Source organism: Schistocerca nitens, chromosome 5 (assembly GCF_023898315.1).
Source record: "Schistocerca nitens isolate TAMUIC-IGC-003100 chromosome 5, iqSchNite1.1, whole genome shotgun sequence".
Classification (NCBI taxonomy): Eukaryota; Metazoa; Arthropoda; class Insecta; order Orthoptera; family Acrididae; genus Schistocerca; species Schistocerca nitens.
The window spans coordinates 135,230,405-135,248,048 of record NC_064618.1 but is presented as its reverse complement, the minus strand read 5'-3'; the positions used below and the strand labels follow the sequence as shown (position 1 = coordinate 135,248,048).

Sequence of the window (17,644 nt, the reverse complement as noted above, 5' to 3'; positions counted from 1 at the left end):
TTGTACCTAAAGTATCAAGTGGTGACCATGAATCTTGATGATAACGTTAGTCCTCTTCTGCTCACCCTTCAATGCAACACATTATTCCCCAATGATGGATGATTTGTCAGGGACCCTTATTGCAGAAGTTTGTATTTTATCTGTTGAGCATCAAAAATCACCTTGTCATTCTGGAAATGTCTCTTTTCTTTATCTGGGGAAAGAGGAAGTAGTCACTGGGCGACCCTAGTCACTGGGCGACCCTAGTCACTGGGCGACCCTAGTCACTGGGCGACCCTAGTCACTGGGCGACCCTAGTCACTGGGCGACCCTAGTCACTGGGCGACCCTAGTCACTGGGCGACCCTAGTCACTGGGCGACCCTAGTCACTGGGCGACCCTAGTCACTGGGCGACCCTAGTCACTGGGCGACCCTAGTCACTGGGCGACCCTAGTCACTGGGCGACCCTAGTCACTGGGCGACCCTAGTCACTGGGCGACCCTAGTCACTGGGCGACCCTAGTCACTGGGCGACCCTAGTCACTGGGCGACCCTAGTCACTGGGCGACCCTAGTCACTGGGCGACCCTAGTCACTGGGCGACCCTAGTCACTGGGCGACCCTAGTCACTGGGCGACCCTAGTCACTGGGCGACCCTAGTCACTGGGCGACCCTAGTCACTGGGCGACCCTAGTCACTGGGCGACCCTAGTCACTGGGCGACCCTAGTCACTGGGCGACCCTAGTCACTGGGCGACCCTAGTCACTGGGCGACCCTAGTCACTGGGCGACCCTAGTCACTGGGCGACCCTAGTCACTGGGCGACCCTAGTCACTGGGCGACCCTAGTCACTGGGCGACCCTAGTCACTGGGCGACCCTAGTCACTGGGCGACCCTAGTCACTGGGCGACCCTAGTCACTGGGCGACCCTAGTCACTGGGCGACCCTAGTCACTGGGCGACCCTAGTCACTGGGCGACCCTAGTCACTGGGCGACCCTAGTCACTGGGCGACCCTAGTCACTGGGCGACCCTAGTCACTGGGCGACCCTAGTCACTGGGCGACCCTAGTCACTGGGCGACCCTAGTCACTGGGCGACCCTAGTCACTGGGCGACCCTAGTCACTGGGCGACCCTAGTCACTGGGCGACCCTAGTCACTGGGCGACCCTAGTCACTGGGCGACCCTAGTCACTGGGCGACCCTAGTCACTGGGCGACCCTAGTCACTGGGCGACCCTAGTCACTGGGCGACCCTAGTCACTGGGCGACCCTAGTCACTGGGCGACCCTAGTCACTGGGCGACCCTAGTCACTGGGCGACCCTAGTCACTGGGCGACCCTAGTCACTGGGCGACCCTAGTCACTGGGCGACCCTAGTCACTGGGCGACCCTAGTCACTGGGCGACCCTAGTCACTGGGCGACCCTAGTCACTGGGCGACCCTAGTCACTGGGCGACCCTAGTCACTGGGCGACCCTAGTCACTGGGCGACCCTAGTCACTGGGCGACCCTAGTCACTGGGCGACCCTAGTCACTGGGCGACCCTAGTCACTGGGCGACCCTAGTCACTGGGCGACCCTAGTCACTGGGCGACCCTAGTCACTGGGCGACCCTAGTCACTGGGCGACCCTAGTCACTGGGCGACCCTAGTCACTGGGCGACCCTAGTCACTGGGCGACCCTAGTCACTGGGCGACCCTAGTCACTGGGCGACCCTAGTCACTGGGCGACCCTAGTCACTGGGCGACCCTAGTCACTGGGCGACCCTAGTCACTGGGCGACCCTAGTCACTGGGCGACCCTAGTCACTGGGCGACCCTAGTCACTGGGCGACCCTAGTCACTGGGCGACCCTAGTCACTGGGCGACCCTAGTCACTGGGCGACCCTAGTCACTGGGCGACCCTAGTCACTGGGCGACCCTAGTCACTGGGCGACCCTAGTCACTGGGCGACCCTAGTCACTGGGCGACCCTAGTCACTGGGCGACCCTAGTCACTGGGCGACCCTAGTCACTGGGCGACCCTAGTCACTGGGCGACCCTAGTCACTGGGCGACCCTAGTCACTGGGCGACCCTAGTCACTGGGCGACCCTAGTCACTGGGCGACCCTAGTCACTGGGCGACCCTAGTCACTGGGCGACCCTAGTCACTGGGCGACCCTAGTCACTGGGCGACCCTAGTCACTGGGCGACCCTAGTCACTGGGCGACCCTAGTCACTGGGCGACCCTAGTCACTGGGCGACCCTAGTCACTGGGCGACCCTAGTCACTGGGCGACCCTAGTCACTGGGCGACCCTAGTCACTGGGCGACCCTAGTCACTGGGCGACCCTAGTCACTGGGCGACCCTAGTCACTGGGCGACCCTAGTCACTGGGCGACCCTAGTCACTGGGCGACCCTAGTCACTGGGCGACCCTAGTCACTGGGCGACCCTAGTCACTGGGCGACCCTAGTCACTGGGCGACCCTAGTCACTGGGCGACCCTAGTCACTGGGCGACCCTAGTCACTGGGCGACCCTAGTCACTGGGCGACCCTAGTCACTGGGCGACCCTAGTCACTGGGCGACCCTAGTCACTGGGCGACCCTAGTCACTGGGCGACCCTAGTCACTGGGCGACCCTAGTCACTGGGCGACCCTAGTCACTGGGCGACCCTAGTCACTGGGCGACCCTAGTCACTGGGCGACCCTAGTCACTGGGCGACCCTAGTCACTGGGCGACCCTAGTCACTGGGCGACCCTAGTCACTGGGCGACCCTAGTCACTGGGCGACCCTAGTCACTGGGCGACCCTAGTCACTGGGCGACCCTAGTCACTGGGCGACCCTAGTCACTGGGCGACCCTAGTCACTGGGCGACCCTAGTCACTGGGCGACCCTAGTCACTGGGCGACCCTAGTCACTGGGCGACCCTAGTCACTGGGCGACCCTAGTCACTGGGCGACCCTAGTCACTGGGCGACCCTAGTCACTGGGCGACCCTAGTCACTGGGCGACCCTAGTCACTGGGCGACCCTAGTCACTGGGCGACCCTAGTCACTGGGCGACCCTAGTCACTGGGCGACCCTAGTCACTGGGCGACCCTAGTCACTGGGCGACCCTAGTCACTGGGCGACCCTAGTCACTGGGCGACCCTAGTCACTGGGCGACCCTAGTCACTGGGCGACCCTAGTCACTGGGCGACCCTAGTCACTGGGCGACCCTAGTCACTGGGCGACCCTAGTCACTGGGCGACCCTAGTCACTGGGCGACCCTAGTCACTGGGCGACCCTAGTCACTGGGCGACCCTAGTCACTGGGCGACCCTAGTCACTGGGCGACCCTAGTCACTGGGCGACCCTAGTCACTGGGCGACCCTAGTCACTGGGCGACCCTAGTCACTGGGCGACCCTAGTCACTGGGCGACCCTAGTCACTGGGCGACCCTAGTCACTGGGCGACCCTAGTCACTGGGCGACCCTAGTCACTGGGCGACCCTAGTCACTGGGCGACCCTAGTCACTGGGCGACCCTAGTCAGTGGGCGACCCTAGTCAGTGGGCGACCCTAGTCAGTGGGCGACCCTAGTCAGTGGGCGACCCTAGTCAGTGGGCGACCCTAGTCAGTGGGCGACCCTAGTCAGTGGGCGACCCTAGTCAGTGGGCGACCCTAGTCAGTGGGCGACCCTAGTCAGTGGGCGACCCTAGTCAGTGGGCGACCCTAGTCAGTGGGCGACCCTAGTCAGTGGGCGACCCTAGTCAGTGGGCGACCCTAGTCAGTGGGCGACCCTAGTCAGTGGGCGACCCTAGTCAGTGGGCGACCCTAGTCAGTGGGCGACCCTAGTCAGTGGGCGACCCTAGTCAGTGGGCGACCCTAGTCACTGGGCGACCCTAGTCACTGGGCGACCCTAGTCACTGGGCGACCCTAGTCACTGGGCGACCCTAGTCACTGGGCGACCCTAGTCACTGGGCGACCCTAGTCACTGGGCGACCCTAGTCACTGGGCGACCCTAGTCACTGGGCGACCCTAGTCACTGGGCGACCCTAGTCACTGGGCGACCCTAGTCACTGGGCGACCCTAGTCACTGGGCGACCCTAGTCACTGGGCGACCCTAGTCACTGGGCGACCCTAGTCACTGGGCGACCCTAGTCACTGGGCGACCCTAGTCACTGGGCGACCCTAGTCACTGGAATACAGGAGGGGGTGGGGGACAAAATTTGGTAACTCAAAGCACCAGCATATATGACTGTTCTGTGCAGATTACTGTGTCCTGTATAGGATGAACTAGGGGATTGTCATGGAGGAAAAACATCCCATTCACTTCATCTTGCCCTGCTTTGAGATACGAGTTCAACAAGATAGATCACAACATTCCAGTTGCACAGTAAGTGGGCAGGTAGATACCACATTTACAGAATTTTTTTTTAAAGTTTTGTTCTATAGCTTTTTTGAATGACTATGCATAACCACCACAAAGCAGCGGAACAATGAAGTTTTTAGCAGCTTTGTGGTGGTTATACGTGCAAATGTAATGTCATATTTAGTTCAACATAGGACCCAGTAGGCATTCTGACAAGTTTATTATTGATTTCTCACAAAGCTGCATACAGAGATAGAAAAAGCGTTATTTTTCTTAGAAGTAGATTAGCAATTTGTGATCCACAATAGTTAAACCAGGGAGTGGAATCAGTACTGAGAAACCATTCTTTAAAAAGGACCTACCACTTCTAAAGCCATCTAGAAATCATATCCTTTGCCCTTCATTTTCCTCCATGGTTGGAGAGGCTCTATTACTTTGAACTTACCTCACTGAGAATGGCCCAGTTCTCACTGTCACTGTGTACACTGAGGCGTAGGGTGCGGATTGGACCCAGCTGCGTGTTGACAGCACCCTCCGCCACACCCATACTATCGAACTGGCCTGCAAAGGGTGTCAATTTCTAATTTGTGGCATTCAGTAATTGTGTAACAGAAAATTGTGTAACAGAAAATTAGCAAGCAACAAGTAATTTTCAATTTTTTTGTTAAAAACTTTAGGTAAGAACTTTACTTGGAAAGATGTAACAATTCAGATTCTTGAACAAAATTATGAGAAAAATAAATAGCTTTTAACAGCCTACCCAGACAGATCTTTGAACATAATTTCTAACAAAGTCACTGTCTACCTCCAAGCACTCACAGGTATTATAGTCTGCACCTCCAGCCAAGCAAGAGCAGAGGAATGGTAATGATATATAAGCATTAGACAAGTTGCTGCTAACGTCATGAGGATAAGTAGAAAGTTGTGTAAGGACAGTGAAACCAAGAGCAGGTAACAAAGCATTTTGGATGTCTGTGCCTCATCACAGTATGAGGAGGCTGTAAAGTGTCGATTGCTCTGTAAAGCAGGATAGGCAGCAATCTGTGGCAGCTCTGACGACAGCATAGAATGCTGTCAGATGCACAAGTGTTTTGAAGCACCTCATTCAGTGTACAATTTTGAACATAGGGAATCCAAGCAGATGACACCTTACATGATCCCACATTTCTGCAACAAAAATTACAACGGCAGTGGGCACAGGGTCATCGAGATTGGACTTCAAGTCAATGGAAACTTGTAGCCTGGATGGATGAATCCAGTTTCTTGTTACACTATGTTAGTGGGTTTAACTATATGCTCCGTCATCCAAGTGAATAGCTGCTCAAAATGTGCACTGCACTGCACTGTGCAGACCACTGTCCATGCATGGTCCTGAACTCATATTTATGTCTTGTCAAACAAGTTCTACAGTTCTGAAACCAATTGAACACATTTGGGATGGTGCGAGCTCTGCACCCACAAACCACTAGTACATAATTTGTAGGAATTGCGAGAGCTGTGCATAGACATCTGGTGCCACATACCTCCAGAAACCCATCAAAAACCTGTCAAATCCATGCCGTGCAGAACCACTGCTCTCTTGCATGCCACAGGTGGCCGATCACACTGTTAAAGCAGGTGGTCATGATTTTTTTTTAGCTCACGCATGTAAGATGAACCATATGTAGCATTACTTCCAAAATAATATTCTAATTTACTTGTAAGTGCGTTACTATCCACGCCGTTACATGCCTTTGATAAGTCTGACAATAAAAGGCATACTGAACACAAAGGGAAAACTTAACTAATATTAATTAATTAATTCAAATCAGTGCCATTTTGATCTTATTATGCATTATTTTGAATGCACTCGTCATAAGCATTTGGAGTTTTAAATAAATGCCTCACGTTCCATTAGATTTTTCTGCAAAAGCAATAATCAGTAATTAATTAAAATCATCATCATACCAACAATAATATATCCATCAGATGTGGAATTGTAATCACTTTTGCTGAGGGTATTTTGACTAGATTCTGGTAGAACTTCTACAGACGTGTTGTAAAAACGGTCTGAGGGATGTTCTGCATTCCCACTTCTGAACAGGTATCTGAAACACAGGTAAGGTGCACTTTAGGGAAACTTAATCATGGACTACATTTTATATGTTTATAGAGACAAATTCATTCATACATATGCATTTCAGCAAACAATCATTACATCAAATTCCCTGAAGAGATAAGAAGAAAAGAAAAACACTAGCTAGCATAATTTAACCATTTGTCTGTGCCTGTGGTGCTGATCACAATATTCAGAATAAATACTTATTTTGCAAGCTATTTGTGTACTTTTACTGGTGATTCTCTGAAAAGTGGCCAGCAGTAATCAGCTGATATCACCTTCACCACTATCTTTCTTCCATCTCTGAAATTTCTTGTCATGTATTTGTCACATAACTGCAAATACATCAGTGTATGTGAAGCCTAATGTATCCTCCTTAAAACTGCAATTTTTAAAGAATTTGCATTTCTCATGGCCTAAGCAGAACCAGCAGGTTGAGAAATGCAAACCCTATGGATGATATTTTATAACTCAATCACGAATGAAGTCCCAATGAACAACATACATGACACTGAAGCTTGTTCTTTCTTCTAATGTGGCAACCAAAGTACAGAACATTTGTCTCATAAATAATTATGCATTTTCATAACTTCACAGTAACCTATCTACAAATAAAGCTATAGCTGCTGGCAGGGTTTATGCCTCTGCAAGGGAAGTGTCAACAAACATCGAAATACACTGCAGCAATACTGCAAAACAGTTGCAGCACATTTGAGATTGTGTACCTGAAAGACTGTTGTTATTGGGTGTGTTCTCTGTTCCAAGTTGCATGTTCATTATTGTAATCCTCTTACAACATGTAATACTTGAAGTTTTTGCTTCTTGTCTATGTATTAATTTTCATTTGGCTACTGCTAGCCTAGACAAAAATAATTTGGACAACAATTTCACACATTATATAAAATACAGTGTAACACTGTATTGAAGCTTTATTTTTTAAGAAATAGCTATGCATATTTTATGTTTGCAGGACCACTTTTTCTGTGTTGTTAAGTAAACTTTTTGTAAATTATTGTGGCTGAAAACATATTCTGATGAAGATACTGAAGTTTTTTGATTTCTGTATTTTTTTCCAAGTTCCCAAAATTTCTTTAATTTTTATCTGGTGAGAAATTCTGATGTGCTTCAACCAGATCCACAAAATGTTGTGACAACGTTCTATTCAGCATCAAAAGTAGTTGCTGGAGAACCACGATAAGGAAGACATGCCAGGAGAATATACACCAAAGACAATCTTCAGCAAAACAGTGATAAAGAGCTTACGCTGTAGGCACTATAGAAGAGAATTTTATTTCCTTTTGCAATCTATATTCTAGACGAGGGAGTGCTCCAACAGAATCTAGAAGTTGCACTTTGCAACACAGGCTCCATAATTTGGAACTGTTCTCAACCTTTCTCGTATTCCAAAAAGAATTTAAAAAATAAAGCTGTGTGCAACAAGACCCACTATGGTTTAGTAACGAAATTCATAAGATGCTGAGGAAGGAGAGGCTGTTGCACTCTAGGTTCAAAAGGGGATGCACAAATGATGACAAACAAAGTTAGTAGAGATTCGTGCTTCTGTGAAAAGATCTATTGCGAAGCGTACATCAGTTACCACCGTCGCACCTTAGCAAAAGATCTGGCAGAGAACCTGAGAAAATTCTAGTTGTATGTAAAATCGGTCCAAGGCTTCCATTCAGTCCCTTGTTGACCAGTCTGGTGTGGCAGTTGGAGATAGTACAACGAAGTTTTAAATTTCACAATCAAAAAATCATTCACACAGGAGAACTGTATAAACGTACTGTCATTTGACCATCGGACAGATTTCCATATGGACAACATAGAAATAAGCATATCTGGCATAGAGAAGCAACTTAAAGATTTGAAAATAAATAAATCACCAAATCCAGATGGAATCCCAGTTCGATTTTACAAAGAGTACTCAACAGCATTGGCCCCTTACCTAACTTGCATTTATCATGAATATCTCGCCCAGCACAAAGTCCAAAGTGATTGGAACAAGGCACAGGTGACTCCAGTATATAAGCAAGGTAACGGAATAGAGCTGCAAAAATTACAGACCAATATCCTCACCTTCAGTTTGCTGCAGAATCCTTGAACACATTCTCTGTTCAAATATAATAAACTTTCTTGAGGCTAAGAAGCTTATGTCTACGAATCATCATGGTTTTAGCAAGCATCGCTAATCCGAAACTGCTTGCCTTTTTTCTCACATGGTATACTGAGAACTATGGATGAAGGCAGACAGACAGATTCCATATCTCTAGATTTCTGGAAAGCATTTGAGATGGTGCTCCAGTGCAGACCGTTAACAAAAGTACAAGCATATGGAATAAGTTCACAGATATGCGAGTAGCTCGAAGACTTCTTAAGTATTAGAACACAGTATGTTTACCTTGACAGCGAGTGTTAATCAGAGACAAGGTTATCATCAGGAGTGCCCCAGGGGAGTGTGATAAGACCGCCGTTGTTCTCTATATACATAAAAGATTTGGCAGACAGAATGGGCAGCAGGCTGCGGCTCTTTGCTTATGATGCCTTGGTGTACCATAAGGTGTCAAAGTTGAGTGACTGTAGGAAGATGCAAGATGACTACTAGTGTCCTGTTTGACACAGCCACGTCGTTTAAATATCTGGGCGTAATGTTGCAAAGCAATATGAAGTGGAACGAGCATGTGAAAACTGTGGTAGGGAAGGCAAATGGTCAACTTCAGTTTATTGGGAGAATTTTATAAAAGAGAGGAGGAGACCACATATAGGATGCTGGTGTGCTCTATTCTTAAGTACTGCTGGAGTGTTTGGATCCATACCAGCTCAGATTGAAGGGAGACATTGAAGCAATTCAGAAGAGAGCTGCTAGATTTGTTACCGGTTGGTTCGAACAAAAACTTAAGTGTTACAGAGATGCTTCGGGAACTGAAATGGGGAATCCCTAGAGGGAAGGCGGCATTCTTTTCAGAAAAAACTACTGAGAAAATTTAGAGAACTGGCATTTGAAGCTAACTGCTGAACGTTTCTGCTGCTGCCAACATACATCGCGCGTAAGGACCACAAAGCTAAGATACAAAAAATTAGGGTTCACACTGAGGCATACGCAGTCGTTTTCCCTTATTCTATTTGTGAGTGGAACAGGAGGAGAAATGACAAGTAGTGGTACAGGGTACGCTGCGCCACATACCTTATGGTGGCTTGCAGAGTATCTATCCAGATGTAGAGCAAGACCGGAGGAGGAGGGGGAAGTTCTGAAGAAAACCAAGTTAGTCAACTAACCTGCTACTTTACATTATTGTCCATATGTTTATGTCCTGCTTAAATATACAGGAGTGGTTACCTTTTGTATTCTACCTATGATCTTCCAGATCTACACAGAACAATGACTTATTTTACAATTTTGTGGGCACATTGTTTGTAGCAACTCAGGGAAGATAATTTTTTGCCGTCCTATTAGAAGTGTGATCAACTGACTTATTTTCTGGTAATATTATTTTTGTCTTTTAGGACCAAAACCTATGGTGGTACATGTATCACCATGACAGCTTTGTGAGGTATTAAAACTGGTGATAAATGGATTTCACACTTCACTTTTGAGGCTGGTTTTGTGTTGCTGTTACACGTAAAAAACTAATGAACAGTGTTTACTGTTTTTATTTTATGTTTTCTTTTACTTTATTTAAAAAATAATTGCTATTGATTTAAAGTTTACTTACCGCAATGTGAAAACAATCCTCGAAACTTTATCATACAATAAAAGTATGAGCTAACACAGGTCACAATAATGTATATTGCATAAGCAAATCAATGTGTTCTGGCAATAGTAGTGATCCCATGACAAACAAACTGACTGTTGGAGCAGTTTTCATACACCTGGTGCAGTGTGCTACGAAAAGATGTCAGGCGTAGACAGATGTGGTAAGATGTATCCCCAAAAGCTCTGGAACACTCCTAAGATTGTGGTAAGTAGGCTTCCCAAGTACTACAAATGACAGATTAATTTTGTGGTAAGTATGCCTCCCAAGCCCCTTCCAGAAACTACTTTGGTGGTAACCATAGTTACCAACAACCATTGAAACACCATTGTTTGGTGGGATACTTCCCACAGTCCTGAAGACTGCATTTCACAACAAACAGAAACTATAGCTGGAACAGCAGACTGTCACTAGATGCCAGGAGAGTACAGAAGTAGTAACACACATTCCCTTAACTGCTGTAAAGAAATACATTTAGTGGGAAGTATATTCCCATGGCCCGCAAAAGGATTAACAGGTGTTAAGTTAGTTGTTATAGAAAGAGGAGCACATACTTGACCCCATTAAAAATTTGACAAACAGTGAACACCGGCAAATACTTTGTGGACATTTTCTATAATTTTACCAAGATATTGGACTGTCCAGATCTACATCTGCACTTCAGAAAGACGTCCCCAAGATTACTGTCAGTTACAACTGCATATTACGTATTATTGTGGCAATGAGCTATCCTGCAAGACAAGCCTATAGTACATCACTAAATGAAAATACGCAAAGTGGTGAATGGAATGTCATTTTTGTATATCAGAAAGAACAGTGGACATTAGACTGAATCAGTGGAACTTTTTGTAAGATTTTCCATATGAAGATCTAAAATCCTTCCACGTTGGTAAGTTTGTTTTATTTTGGAACATTTGTTGTAAGTTTATTGAGTAACTTTACTGCAGATTATGCACTATGCTACTGCTTATTTAGTTGAGTCCACCATTTCAGAGTAATCTCTGCCTGCTGACAATGCATTCCAATATTGTGATTATTGTAGTTTCGTGCGCTTCCATTGTGTAGCACAGTAGTTGCAGTATGGAGTTTGCTAGAGTCTGTCCTTAGTCATCTGCACTCGCTGATGTGATGTGATGCTATTTATCCACACTGTGTTCCAAATGGTGTGAAGCTTCAGTGTGAAAACAATTTATATTGTATTGTGGCATACGAGACGTTGCCAGAACTGGCTGCAGTTAAGCTGCACGAAACGAGTGATGATTTTGGGAATAAACCGTACTGTGTCAGATTTGCTAATTGTTTTCAATCCAATCCATCATTGTCCACTTCCTGAAAAATCACCAGCAAAAGAAAATATATCATTGAAATAGACCATTGAATGTAAGAAGAGAGAGGTAGCATCATATAATACAAGTCACCATCGACATATTGCCTTATATGAGGTATGCCCCAAACAAGTTCCATTTGGTTGTATAAAACTAACATGTACAGTAACAGATGAAATATTTATTGTACAAAAATCTATAACTGTTAAACTACTTTTCTACATAGCTTCTGAAATTTTGTAGGCACTTATCATAGTGTGGCACAAGTTTTTGTATGCCTTCTTCATAGAAGGTTGCCACCTGTGAATGCAACTATGTGGTAACATGTTCTTTCAGCTCGTCGTCATCGTTGAAGTGTTTACCACCAAGGACAGATTTTAGGTGTAAGAAGAGATGAAAGTCGCTAGGAGCGAGGTCCGGGCTGTAAGGAGGATGATCAAATGCGTCCCAGTGAAATTCCCATAAGAGTTGTTTGGTCACATTCGCTGTGTGAGGTTGGTCACTATCGTGGGGGAAAAAAACTTAATAGTAATCTTCTTTACTTGTTCTGTATTGCACGACAATTTTTGTCAAAAACTGAAGTACACTGCCCATCCATTGTTTTTTGTGTTGTTCAGTAAGAATTTTGGGTACCCAACGTGAGCAGTTTTCGAAATTTCAGTTTTTCAGTAACAATTTCATCAATTATTTTCGCTCAAAGCTTGTAAGTCTCTGTTGATCGGGCTTCACCCACCGTTCATTGAATACTACCCATACTAGTATTCAATACTAGTACCCAATACTAGTATTCAATGAACTGTGGGTGAAGCCCGATCAACAAGGACTTACACGCTTTGAGCAAAAATAATAGTGCATTGAGAATGGCTAGCTTATAGCTGAAATCTAGATCTGCATAATGAAATTTAAGCAAGGACGACTGATTGCTGCAATCGGTAATTTAAAAGTCAATATAACAGTCGCTGAGTGCAACCGCTTTCCAAATGGAAGGTAACCTGATTGTGAGATTTGTGGAACTTCCATAGCAAGGGCACTAAGTGTAAACTTACGGTTGTGGTTAAACTTCTCTTCAATTGTGTGAACCAGTTCACCACTAACCACAGACAGGGATCCACTTCATTACGGTATATTGATAATTTTTACTTATGGACCGTCTGACAGCAACTGAATAAAAAACAATTTTAGTGCCATACGCGTTTTGCCTTTATTTTCTGCAAGGCATCATCAGTGGCCTGGAATATGTACATATGTTAGCTATTTTTGTCACTGTGCCTATAGGTTATTAACAGTTCTGGTGGTTGCTACTTCCTATTAAGTAGTAATGTTTTGAACTGTACTTACAGGTTGCGTGGACAATTTCTTACATATTACGCTCCTGTTGCATTTTTGATGTTCTTCTTCTTATGAACGCCAATTTGCGGTTTTTTTTTTTTTTTTTTCCACATTCCACAGCACTATGCACTGAACGCTTGTTTTAATGCAATGTTTTGGTTTCTGTTGCCGACTGTCAAATGTTTTTGCCAAAGTGTATCTGGTCTGTTCATGTATGCATTTGTGTGTGTGTGTGTGTGTGTGTGTGTGTGTGTGTGTGTGTGTGTGTGTCTCCAGATGGTGTGGGGAAGAGTTTTCTTGTTTTATGTTATTTCCTTTATTAAGTTTAGTAGGGAGCCTGTGCTGATGTGTGTTTGTACATTTATCACATGTTTGTTTTCTGCTATGGCTTTCTGGATGTGGAAGTTTTCTTGTGTTTGTATAAGATGTTTGTCATGGTTGCTTATTCTCATTATTTTCATTTCTTGTTCCATGTTTGTAGGATGATGATTGTAGTGTTTTAAATGCTCTGCAAATGTGGAATGGTTTGTTTCACACTTCCAACATCTGATATGTTCTTTGTATCTTGTTTCAAAATTCCTGCATGTCATGCCTATGTATACTGCATCACAACTTTGACATTCAGGTTTATATATTCCTGATTGTTGGAATTTGTCCCTCTTGGTAGCTGGCTGGCTTAGGTGTGATTGAAGGGTTTGCCCAGGCTTATATGCTATTTTGAAGCCCTGTCTCTTTAGGATGTTTGCAACTCTGTGTGTTAGTTTACGTGTGTAGGTCATGGTGTACCATCTGGTTCTTTTCTGTGTGGTGTTGTCATTGTGTGTGTTTGTTGAGCGTGTTTGTAAGTTTTCAGCTTGTGAATTCTTTTGTATTCTGGAAATGTGTTTGTTTTTATTTGTTTTTTGATTTTTTGATTGAGCCTGTATACCACATGTGTGTCATACCCGTTGTTCCTAGCTATTTGTATGATTGTACTCATTTCTTGTTCATAGTTTCTCTTGCTGAGTGGGATTCTGTTTAATCTATGTAGCATGTGTCCTAGTGCTGCAAGTTTCTGGCTGTGGGGGTGGTTGGATGTGGAATGTATTATTGTGTCTGTGGCTGTTGGTTTTCTAAAGATGTTAAACGTATGTTTGCCATTTTCTTTTTTAATTGTAATGTCTAGAAAATTTATTTGATTTCCTTTTTCTTTTTCAAGTGTGAATTTTATGTTCTGATGAGCTTTGTTTATTTCTGAATGGAGTTAATCTATTTTTTCACTTGGCTCATCTACCAGACAAATAATGTCATCCACGTATCTGTACCAATATATGATTTTGAAACTTTCATTTGTGGTTATCTTTTCAAATATCTGATTTTCTAGGTGACTGATGAAAATATTTGCTAGTGTTCTTGATATTGGGGATCCCATGGGCAGTCCATCAGTTTGTAGATAATATTCTTTCTCAAACTGAAAGTAGTTTTGTTCAGTTGTCAGTCTGAGCATATCTGTTATTTCTTTTGTTACGTCTGTGGTGAGGTTGCTGTGGGATGAGAGATTTTGTTCTATGATTTCTATTGTTTCTGTGATAGGGATGGAGGTATACATATTTTCTATATCGAATGAAATCGGTGATGCTGTGTGTGGTACCTGTATGTTTTCTATTAGGTTTCCTGTGTTTATCACTGATCTGTTGTTTTCTACTTTATAGTGTTTTGTAACTAACTTTTGGAGGTGTTTGGCTATGCGGTATGTTGGGGCTTTCTTGAAGTTGATAACAGCTCTCATTGGCATTCCGGCTTTATGTACTTTCGGTTGACTGCGGAGTGTTGGTGCTTGTGGGTTTTTCTGTGTTAAGTAGTATTTCTGTTTGTCTGTGAATGTGTGTTCAATGTTTTTCAGTGTTCGTTTCACATTTGCCTGGAATCGTGTAGTTGGATCTGACTTCAGTTTTTGTATGGCATTGGTGTTTATGTATTCCTTGGTTTTTGTGATGTATTGCTCTTTAGCCATGAGTACTGTTATATTTCCCTTGTCTGCTCTTGTTATTAATACGTTATTGTTTGTTAACTTTTATTTTAACCTTTTCATAGTGGCTGCTTCTGTTTGGTTGTTCTTATTGTGTGTCTGCTGTGTTTGTTTTATTATGCCTTTTATTTCTTCTTTTACTAGCTCTCTTGTCAGTCCTATGTTTATTTCACAATTATTTTGTTGTTCTTCACGTGTAAGGATGTGTTCAGTTTCTACTATGAGATTTTCTATGTACTGATTGTTCACTTTGCTATTGGTGCAGTGTTTCAAACCTTTCTCCAAGAGCATTTTTTCATTTTCGTGTAGTTCTGTCTCTGTTAGGTTAACTAAGCGTGGATGGAATGTGTGTGTTGGAGTTCATGTGGTTTCACATTTAAAATGTAAATGTATTTTTGCGTCTTTTTTACTGTTAGTTTCATTACCTTCTGTTTATGTTTGTTTTGTAAATGTTTCATTGCTGTGTATGTGTTGTGTTCAGTTTTTTCTACTAGTGCCATGAAAACTGCAACATTTCCTACGTTTTTTGCCAATTCTAGATGAGTCTCATAGAGCATCATGTTTAGGTGTTGTTTTTTCAAATAGAGCATCTTAATTTCATGTAGTAACCAATATCATTCTGCAAATGATTTCGACTTTTGTGCCACTGTAGAACTGTTTTTAACCTTTACATTAATGTAACTTGGAATTAAATCGTTCTTTTTGCATGTTTTGTTGAATTTTATGTGCTGCATCATCTTATGGAGTCTCAGATGTATTTTCTTGAACCTGTTGTACACGTTGACAGGGAATGCTTGACATAGCTGTATTGACATCTTCAACTTTTGTAGTCCTGTCTTCCTCAGTTGCGTGTAATATTACGGTATGTTGATAATTTTTACTTATGGACCGTCTGACAGCAACTGAATAAAACACAATTTTAGTGCCATATGCGTTTCGCCTTTATTTTCAGCAAGGCATCATCAGTGGCCTGGAATATGTACATATGTTAGCTATTTTATTTATATTTTTGTCACTGTGCCTATAGGTTATAAACAGTTCTGGTGGTTGCTATTTCCTATTAAGTAGTAATGTTTTGAACTATACTTACAGGTTACACGCAACTGAGGAAGACAGGACTACAAAAGTTGAAGATCCACTTCATGCTTCATCATGCACTTTACCACGTCCTTCATTGAACAGTCTTACCCTTCTTCTGACCATTGAATCACTCATAGCATTTTGTCCGTAAACCTCACAAATTTGCTGATGAATTTCCTTTGGTTTAACTTTCTTTGCATTTAGAAAACTAATCACAGATCTGATTTCACACGCAGCAGCATTTTCAATTACAGCTGACATTATAAAGAAGCACTACAAAGCACACGTCGGCAGCAGGAATCTGAAATGGCATACATGTCCTCTCCTTGCAACAGAGTAACTGCTGCGCATGCTTGGAACTGCGATCGTAGCACTGCCACAGATAGAAATAGAAACGGAACTAACTTTTTGGATGACCCTCGTATATGGTGACCATATCCTGAAATCTTTTAAATGTGAAGTTTTCAATGGTGCCCCAAATTTTCTAGCAACACTGACCAGGAAAAAATATATAGACAGAATTCAAACTGTAGAGAAAACTAAAAATTTAAGTTCAAATCTGAACATAAATGTTGAATCGCAAGAGGCAGTGATAGACAACAATCATGTTGATAATGTACAAAGGGAGGACTTGGTAATGCAATTTTTTGAAGACACCTGTACACAGACAAATGCAAATAATCAAAAAATGAGGGCAGATAATCAATGTTTGTGTCAAAAATTGAAGGCAAATAATCATAAATTGATAATATATTTGGACGAATTATTAGATGGAAAAGCAAGATATATTTGTAATGACATGCAGGATAAGTTCAATAAATTTATGAAATGTAGTGAGTTGCTCAACATGCAACAGCCCGTATTTCACATGAGGTTCACACACTGTCAACAGACAGAAGCAGATGTAAGTAATACACAGGCCCAAGTAAACCCTCAGCAAGAAACCATCAAAAAAGTTCTAATGAACAGTGAAGTAACAAATAATGGGGGTTTTTCATGCTAAGGATGCATGCAAACAGAATAAAAAATGTGTCTAAGTATGACAGTGTGTAACAACAATATTCTATTAAGAAATGGAAAGTACAGGAACTGGAAGAAACATGAAGAAATCCACAATTTGCAACATGCCAGTTGATACAAATGTAATCCAAAATGAAGCAGAAATGCCAACGCAAAGAAAACAGTGGCACAGACTGTTGCACAAACAGTATCATCAATAATTTGCTTGTTCACAAACAGTTTAAGGAATTTGTCCCATGTGAACAATTACATCCAATCAATTTCATAAAACAGTGTAGATTTGCTCTTGTGTGCATTCAGAATGAACCTGGAGTCTCAATCTGATGAAATCTGAACTTGTGAGGAAAAATAAACATCAAAAGCAGAAGAGAAACAGCTTAATATGGAGAAGAAACATGTTTAAGATGAACAGAAACCAAAAACAGAATTGGGGCAAACAAATGGGAAGAAAAGAGGTGCAAAAGAAAACAAAGGGGGGAAAAAATTAATATTGTCACCGTGTGAACAACAGCAATTCTGATTCGACAGCTTTTGCATCTCACAGATTGGTTGAGTACTTTTTCCCAGTGATTTCGAGAAGGGAACTGGTTGAGCATGCTTCCTGCAATTTAGTTAATAAATTTTCTATCAGTACCCAAGAACTAGAATGTAAACACCTTTGGTGCACGAAAAAATTTTCTTATGGATGATGATAACAAGTAGTAGATTGGGTGATTTTATATACACAATCACACCT

At 43.5% G+C, this 17,644-nt stretch overlaps 1 protein-coding gene across 2 annotated transcripts in view; it reads right to left on the bottom strand.

Moving 5' to 3' along the window:
• The window catches only part of LOC126260932 (alpha-1,3-mannosyl-glycoprotein 4-beta-N-acetylglucosaminyltransferase A), an 815,533-nt gene that overhangs the window by 4,281 nt on the left and 793,608 nt on the right, over nt 1–17,644 (bottom strand). For both annotated transcript variants that reach the window (XM_049958432.1, XM_049958433.1), the window contains 2 exons: nt 6,247–6,386; nt 4,745–4,860 (listed from right to left, as the gene is read on the bottom strand). In XM_049958432.1, coding sequence (XP_049814389.1) covers nt 4,745–4,860; nt 6,247–6,386 — 256 coding nt within the window. The remainder of the gene's footprint in view (nt 1–4,744; nt 4,861–6,246; nt 6,387–17,644) is intronic.